General features: G+C 40.5%; 1 protein-coding gene across 1 annotated transcript in view; it reads left to right on the top strand.

The window, feature by feature from the left end:
* Positions 1-500: 500 nt before the first annotated feature.
* The window catches only part of LOC104395712 (kinesin-like protein KIF20A), a gene marked incomplete at its 3' end in the record, with an annotated part of 19,567 nt that continues 11,221 nt past the window's right edge, over positions 501-8,846 (top strand). Inside the window, exons 1-5 of the mRNA XM_010005444.1 lie at positions 501-575; positions 1,932-2,006; positions 4,680-4,799; positions 6,315-6,453; positions 6,552-6,736. Coding sequence (XP_010003746.1) covers positions 501-575; positions 1,932-2,006; positions 4,680-4,799; positions 6,315-6,453; positions 6,552-6,736 — 594 coding nt within the window. The remainder of the gene's footprint in view (positions 576-1,931; positions 2,007-4,679; positions 4,800-6,314; positions 6,454-6,551; positions 6,737-8,846) is intronic.

Raw genomic sequence — 8,846 nt, 5'->3', positions numbered from 1 at the left:
GCGGCCTAGCGCCCAGCCCCCAGCCCCGTCGTCTCCCCTTCCCCTTGTGCTGGAGAGGGTTCGCCCGCCCGGTTCCCCGAGGCCGTCCCGTGTGCCGGGGCCTGGTCAGAGCCGGCGGTTCCCTGAGGCGGGGCTGGGGCTGGGGCTGAGGGCGAGGGCTGCGGGCCTGGCTTGGGGCGAGGCCCTGGTGGTGCGGGCTGTAGGGCCCTGTGAGGGCTGGGGCTGCAGGGCCCTGCGGTCCGGGTGCGGGGGGGCACTGCCCCGGGAGGCCTCCGTGTGCCGGGCTGGGCGTTCCGCAGCAGCGCTCGGCTCTCCGGTTTGGGGCTTGCTTAGGGTGTCTGTACACCCCAGACTTCTCCAGCAGGCCTTGCTCTCTCCAGAAGTGCTTGTTGATATACAACTATCCTGCTACCTACTTTGCTCCGTATGCATTTCTGCCTGGTTTCTGAGGCTTTTTTCCAATTGTTTTGTTTCCCTTGGAAGTTCCTTTGCACAGAGCCATGGATGATGAGGGGGAAAGCTATGCTTCTGCAGAAGTATCTGATATGTTGGAATCAGTTTCTTTTCTAAACATAGTGGGGAAGCCTTCACCTATGGAGTCAACAGTGTTGTCTAATACAGAGGAACACGAGGTGTGGATTAGTTTTGTAATATGTTTTCTGTTTGTGCTTCTTTTATATTTTTTTTAAAGCTTTAATTCTGGCAAATATTTCTTTAAGAATTACTCTATTTCCCAGTCCCCAAGATGTGTTAGTCTCTTCTACTTCTCATTGCTTACGAACAGATCATAGCTAGTGACAAGTGCAGATGGTCAGTGCTGTGTGATGTGTTGTGCTAAGCTTTTGAGAAGGAAGTAGAAGACTTCAGTAATTGGAATGTAATATGGCCGTACTGTTCCTTTTAGTAAGCTAAAAAAGGATGTAGATCCTTGCTGAAAGCTTGTTAGGTGCTTGGAAATAAAGCCATCTGTGCTTTTTTAGAATGGTAGATTTTCTGATTGATTTCCCTCAGGTGACTTGATTTTGTATGATAAGTGGTACTGGGGTTGTGGAGAGCTCTGGTAAATCCATCTACTGAATGAACAAGTTGCCAAAGTAGGGGACTTTGAAGCTCTTTAAGAAAAGAGCAAGTGCTGGAGGCCTCTGAAAATCTCTCTGCTATTATCACTTCAAGTGGATGGTGGGACCTGTGTATGAGGGGATGGAAAAGCCCACCTTAGCAGCTGCGAACTGTTTCATGGTTGTTACCGTGAGGAAGATGAGGGGCTAGCGCCCGGGTGGTGGTAATTAAGCGGTTTCTTGAGGCTGAGAAAGTCTCAGTCTATTAACTAAACATGTTCTGTACAAAATGGAAGCACAATACTGTGGAGTAACTCTTAGAAAATAGAGCTTGAATTCAATACTGAGGGAGACCAGAAGGTGGAAGCAGTGCAGTTTATGCCTCCGATAGTGTGCTCTTTTAAAATCCAAGTATTGGCTTTGTCATAAATAACACTGATGCGAGGGCACAAAAAAAGAGGTTACTTGAGGACATTAGAAGATGAAGCAGCAAAGGAAAGCTTAGGGTCTGAACTCCATAAGGAAGGAGAAAGTGAGGCATTAAGAGAAAATAGGAAATACTGCATCAGAGATGCATGCTGATATGATTTTGGGGGGTTCTGCTTAAAAACTTGCCATTATAAGTGTGTATCTTTTTTTTTTTTTTAATGAATAGATTTATAAACCTTTGAAGTCTTTCTTACTTGAGGACATTAGAAGATGAAGCAGCAAAGGAAAGCTTAGGGTCTGAACTCCATAAGGAAGGAGAAAGTGAGGCATTAAGAGAAAATAGGAAATACTGCATCAGAGATGCATGCTGATATGATTTTGGGGGGTTCTGCTTAAAAACTTGCCATTATAAGTGTGTATCTTTTTTTTTTTTTTAATGAATAGATGTATCAAGCTTTGAAAGTCTTCTTGAGAGTGAGGCCCTTTTCTGGAGCAGAGCTTGAAAACCATGAATCTCAGGTTTGTTACAGAATTGAGAAATAAGTTTAGTTTTTTTCCTTCCCTAAAGAACACATAGTATTGTAAGCTAGTATTTTCTTGTATAAAAGCCATATGTTGCTTCCAAATAGAATTAGTGGGTGGCTGTATAAATGTAATTTATTGTTTTTTATCATAACTTTTACTATTTTGGGTGGCACAGACATAATGCACCTGCAGCTCTGCAAAATTCCACCGGGTACATTATTTAAAAGTTGATGTCACTCTTGACTCAGTACAGTGGTCAAGAAACAAAAGAGTTTTGTGGGAAAGATTATCCAATTCTAGGAGTAATCCAGGTATAGGACCCTTGAGTTTCTTGAAAATACTTGAATAGTCAACTACCTCATTCAAGGTAACTTACTGCTCATCCTGTCTAATTTCTCTATAACCTCTACAGATGCTTTAGTGTTTTACACACACATATATGTGTGCATGCAAATACACAGAAATACTCCTCCCCCCATCCATTGTGAACGCTGATGTAAATAATTAATTTAGCTTTCCTTGTAGGAAAAGGTCTCTGCAACACCTCTCTCGCTCTTCTCTTTGTGGGGCCTCACAGGCTCTCTGATAGACCTCTTGTTCCTGACTGCTTTGGAGGATTTAATGTTAGTTCTGATTTGCTTCTTGTGACTTGCTTTTAAAAAAATGTATTCTTGTATTTAATCTACTAGAGTTGGAACCTTTGTGGTTGTTGTTTTTGTTTTTTTTTTTTCACTTAGATTATTTTTCCCCTTCTATTTCCATTCACTTTGCCTTAGGCAGTTCTAGTTGAGCACTATGCACTGCCACAGTACTTCCAGTTTGGTATCATTCAGCAATATGAGCTGGCTGTAAGGGTAAATTGATTTACAAAATCAGATTGTTTTAGGAGCTGTTTATCTCAACAATCCTGTTTGTAATGGAAAATTTCTGACTACCTTACCATTAGTCAAAAGACTTCTTAAAAACAAGGAGAGAGCAAAAAAGCAAGTGTTGAAGTTTATACTAGATTTTTTAAAAAGTCTTTATGTAGTTCATGATGAAATAGTTGATCTCCCAACATACTAGCTGTATAACCTATTTTGCATGGTATGAAGGCTCTTTCCTCAGCTTCCAAACACTGTGTATGGCTGAAAGATCTTCAGCATCTTCAGTGTTTTCTACTCTCATAATTGCCACCATAATCTGTGAGAAAGATGCTTGGTAACTAATGAAAAAACCCAACTAAACAAAAAACACTTCCCATGTCTATAATCAATGAGATTAACTTAATTCTTAGGTCCTTTCCTCCTTGGCATGTATAAATTTCAGGAAAAGCATCTTTGTTCCAATTACTTAACAAGAAAAGAAAAATGTAGAACCCTATTTCTTACAGCTGTAGACTGATGCTTTAAACAGAGACAACCATGAGGTTAATTGATCTGTTGTTGCTTTTAGAGATAGTGACTCATGCAAGTAAAGCTTAAGAGCTCTGGGTGAAATTCTGTACTCTTGATATAACTGCCAGTGGTTTTCTTGGAGTTATCTGCTGGGAAAGCAGGGAGTTTGCTTAGGATAGAAGCTATGTGCCAGAAATGCCCCAACTCCTGCACACTTGCCTGCAGGGTTAGCTGGGGGAGATGACAACCGTGATGTGTTACCAGCTCCATTCCAGCTCTGCAGATCTGACTTAGGTCAAGGCTTTTACTCACGAGCGTCCCTGAGGCCAGTGGCAGCTGGTGGCATGTGCTGCAGATGTTGGATTCTTTGTAGCTCTTCAGTACATCCTGACCTGTGTTCCTGCTCTTGGCAATGTGGGAGGAATGTTAGAGGATATAGCACAATAAGCAAGTGACTGGTCTGTATTGAGTACCTTCTTAGGTACTTCTTAGAGCTTCTGTATCAGTTGATAAAGAGATTTGTTAATTGAGAGTCCTAGGAAGAGCAGTACCTCCTATGTCCATGCTACATGTGGGTTATTAATCTTAACAGCTCTGGCCAGCCTCTGAACACAAAATGTCACAGTTACAATCAGTTCTTGGAGCTGCTTCTTCAAGACAGTTTTAAACAATACCGGTGGTTTTGTATTTTTGGTAGTCTGTCTGGTGCAAAATAAATTTTCCTGTGATATGCATTCATCTAGGTAGTAAATGCTGGGTAATTGTATTTTGTCTTTACTTAATTTGAGTGCTATTTCTCAATAAGCCTTGAAACTAATTCAGTTTCCTTCACTGCTGATAACAGCATCTATCAATTCCAGGATAAGGCTTTTTTTACTTAACGTTAGTCATAGCTTGCTTCATACTGGAAATTATTGAAGTAAACCCAGTAAATTTGTATATAGCTTTGTTTTCATAGATGCATAGGGTACTGTGAGCCATAATCACAAAATACCAGGGATTAGAAAGTTTAAAAAAACCCAACCAACCAAAACTCGCTAGAGGAATCCTAGAAAATGTTTAAACCTCTTGGAAAACTCCAGACAATTGTCTTAACTTTGTCTACACTCTGGCTTTCATGTGAAGTGGTTATCTCTGTAGCTGCTACACATCTCAAGAGAGGTTATATGTAAATTTTATAACTGTAGCTTTGGTAAATAGATGGAAACACTACTCTTTTTTTTTTTTTTTAGATAGCGTTCTTCCTAAATAATTGTGTGGCATTTTGTTTACATTGTCATGTCTTTTTAAGGGTTGTATAACTATTGAAGATCCTCAGACAGTCATTCTTAGTGCACCCAAAGAGTCTTCTGCAATGAAAAACAGTGAGAGAGGGATTGGTAATTCTGTGCACAAATTTGCCTTCTCTCAGGTAAGCAGACATTTTCCTAGTTTTTAGTTGCAGTGTTTTTTTTTTCCCCCCACTGTAACGGTAAAAAAAATGAATTTTTTACTGTATCACGCAATGTGATTTTTATTCTCTGAATTACATGTGGTGGTACTTGCCTTAAAACAAACCAGACTGCTTATTATTTGCTCTTAGGCTGTCAAGAAAGCTCCATTACAAGGGAGGTGTCTATTAGATGAGATAAGCTACTTCTTCAGTAGCTCTGTTGTTTTCTTTGATTGGATGTCACAGAAGCTTCTTGTAGGCAAAGTGATTCTGCTGTTCCTGCAGATGCCCTCATTTGGGAAGCCTTATAGGCAATCACCTATTCAAAGGGACTTAGCTGAGCATGTGTTTAGGGACGTGTAGTTTTGAAAGAATAGCAGCCTAACTGCTTAAACCTTCTCTTCTGGAATAAGTTTAACTCTGTTAGCTACTTCAAGAACTTATGTTCTTACAGTATGAAAACAGCTCCAAGTGCTGAGTTGTTTAGATCATTGTAATGCTGATCTTCTCATCAGTTGTGGATGACTGGTACAGAGTGAGGAGGGAGTTGCGCATCACCAGCAGAGCTCTCTCTGTACCCACTAAACATCTGTATTAGCAGTGTTTATGTGCTTAGCAGTATTGTGAGCAGTTTACTTTGGGCAGAGGAAAATATTAAAAAAATAAGTGCAAGCCTGACTGTCTCTTAGAATTAATCAGGCATCCAACAGCAAATGTTGATTCAGAAGGCGTTCAGGCAAGACAGGAAACTAAGCTGGTATCTCTAACTCAGCTGTCTCTGAAAAACTAGTTGCTAAGAATCTTGGGTGCATTAAGAAGAATGTCTCCAGCAGATCCAGGGAGGTTTTCCTTCCTCTTTACTTGGCCCTGGTGAGACCTCACTTGGAATAGTGTGTCCAGTTGTGAGCTTCCCAGTTCAAGAGGGACAGGGATCTACTTGAGAGAGACCAACGGAGAACTACAAGGATGATTAAGGGACTGGAACACCTGTCTTATGAAGAAAGGCTGAGAGACCTGGGGCTGTTTAGTCTAGCAAAGAAAAGACTGAGGGGGAATCTAACGTGGGTAAATACATGAGGGCTGGGCATCAAGAAGGCAGGGACAACCTCTTTTCACTTGTGCCCTATTGATAGGATGAGGGGAAATGAATTCAAACTTGGGCACAGGAGGTTCCACCTCAACGTGAGGAAGAACTTTACCGTGAGGGTTACAGAGCACTGGAACAGGCTCCCCAGAGAGGTTGTGGAGTCTCCTTCTCTGGAGACTTTCAAGACCTGTCTGGGTGCCTTTCTGAGTGATCTGCTCTAGTTTTTTGGTCCTGCTCTGGCAAGGGGTTGGACTCAATGATCTTTGGAGGTCCTTTCCAACCCTAATATTCTGTGAATCAGTGTTTAGTATTTTGATATGTTAAACTTTGTGCCATTTACCACTGTTTGTTTTTTTTCCTTTTCTTTGCCTTCTCCTCGTTCTTCCTCTCCCTGCCCCTTCTCCAAGGTCTTTGGACCAGAGACTACTCAGAGTGAATTTTTTGAAGGCTCAATGAAAGAGATAGTAAGCGCATACGTTCATGGAGTGAATGGACTGGTGTTTACTTATGGGGTTACAAATGCAGGCAAGACATTCACTATTCAAGGTATAAAATCTTGGCCAGAAAGAATATATAACAACCAAGTAAAAATTCAATAAGAAGTTTGTATGAAGGTCTACATTTTCTCTTTTGTTATTTTTAAGGCACTCCAAAAGATGGTGGTATTTTACCTCGCTCGCTTGCTGTGATTTTCAACCACATAAGGGGAAGACATTACCTGAAGATGAACTTCAAACCATGTTTGAGCAATGATGTTAAGAAACTAGAAGATGCACAAGTCAAGCAAGAAGAAGCCATAAAAACTGCTGTTCTTGCATCGCTGAAAGAGGTCAGTGATCAAATACTATTGTTTCTTTAGATTTGTCTGAATCTGCTTTTGTATACCTAGTGAACCTTGGAATAATAAGGCTTTTTTTGGAGCTCAGGGTAAACTGGAAGAACTTTCTGCAGCAGGCAGCACACAGTTCAACCCAAAACCTGTTGTAAAGCCTGGATTTCCACAGAGCAGCAGTTCTGACACTGTGGTCAGCCATTGAAAAGTCTCTGAAAGCTGAACCAATCAAAAATCTGCTTCTTAAGTGAATCTTTTTCGTCAGGTTTCCAGACTGGATTTCTGGGAATTTGCTCAAATACCAGTACCAGTTCAGGAGGATGATGGCAATGTTTTAGCAGGGACAGCAAAGAAGGCAGCAGAAGAACTGGTGGGAGTATCTTAAGGCAGATTAAAAACTTGGTAAACCTGTCATTTATGTAACTTCATACAGAAACTTTTCTGTTACAGTGAGTGAAGTGAGATGCCACAAAACAATTTCCTAGAAGGATTACAGCCTACTTTAAAGGATTGTATGTATCTTTAACTCTGGTCTCTGAAGATCGTAGGTGGGATAGAGGAGGCTGCCATGGTAAAGACTCCTGTTTGCATAAAGTAGCCATTTATGTTTCCTGTGTAAGAAATGGGTCTTGTCAAAAAATGGACACCCTTGTGCGTGTGACTGTTCTATACTTCTAAGCCAGTTGCAGATTGTTGCAAGATGTCTGGATTTTTTTTTCCTTAAGTTCAAAACATTTTTAACCTGAACTGTGAGTGTACAGCATTTTGGGACTGTTGTTTAAAGCAACTCTGAAGTCTGGGAAGTATAGAAGTAGTAATTGACTAGGTTTCTTTTTTTTTTTTTTTTTCTGTGGTCTTTAAGACCACAGTATTCCAGACAGCTCTGAAAGAATATCCTCCTATGAATCAAATTCATATGTAAAGTTCCACTCTTAATTCGATTGCTTAATTTAAACTCTGCAAACGTTTAGTCTGGTTAGCTTTTGAGGAGAGACCTCAGATGAAAAAAATCTAAAAGACGCTTAAGAATGCATACTTATTTAGCGAAGTTCTTGAAAGCTCTTTCACACTGTGTGTGTGTCTGTGCAGGGAGTGAGAGTCTTGAAAACTGAGATGGTCAGGAGGATAGCAGGTAAATGTTTTTTAAAACTTTATGGAACATACAAGCTTGCAAGAAGGAACAAGCAGGAGCTCAAGGTTTAGAACAGGAGGTAAAATATCTTACTTTGAAGATAAATTTATACTTTACAAACAGTCCTTTCTCTTAAATCACAGACTGACTTTATTAATAGTTTAGTTACTGAATGTTGCAGTGGTGATCTAGATGTTGGTGCGCTACTGTGAAAAGCAAGCAAGACTCCACCATCAGGAAGGAAAGGTAAAAATGCATCTAGAAGATATGCCATGACAAGACCTTGTGTTTGTATTACAGTGCTTCCCTAGTGGTGGCTCAGCTATCCTCAGTACTGAAGCTGCACTTCTTGATAGCTTGTGAATAACATCACTGTTTGTATGTTCACTCAGGCTTGTAATCTGAGAGCAGATACGGTTTGGTGGGCTTTGTTTTGGTTTATGTGGATTTCTGTAGGCCCTTTTCCCAGGCTCAGTTTACATGCCATGCAGAAAGAGCCTGCTGTTCTTTTCATTCTCTCAGTTTAAACTGCTCTGAGTTACTGCAATACCCTGGTATTTAATGTTCTACTGTTTATGTTCTCTATATAGTACCGCTGCAAAAACTGTTGCTCGGTGTGGTTCACACCCTCTCTTTCCTTTCCTTTATTTGTTCCATTCACTGAATTATATTGGTTTTTACTGGATGGAAAGTTGCTTTACTTGCATTCCTATTCCCATCAGTTCTTGTATTTGCTATTAAATGTCAGCTTCTGTTGCTGGCAAGCAATGTCAGATCCTGTTCCCTCTTGTTTTCAGGCAATCATCTTCATGTTCTTTTTAGTCTTATGATTTGAAGAACAGTATAGCAACATAGCTAATTCACTCACTTTTGTTGAAATACCTTTACAAAATTTAGCATGAGTACAAGTACTGGGTTTTTGTGTTCCATTACATTTTTTGACATGCACAGATGTGCCATGCAAATCAGACTCTT

Source organism: Chaetura pelagica, unplaced genomic scaffold (genome assembly GCF_000747805.2).
Source record: "Chaetura pelagica isolate M959 unplaced genomic scaffold, ChaPel_1.0 scaffold1269, whole genome shotgun sequence".
Taxonomy (NCBI): domain Eukaryota; kingdom Metazoa; phylum Chordata; class Aves; order Apodiformes; family Apodidae; genus Chaetura; species Chaetura pelagica.
Note: the sequence above shows the minus strand (reverse complement) of the source record. Positions and strands in the feature narration are given on the sequence as shown.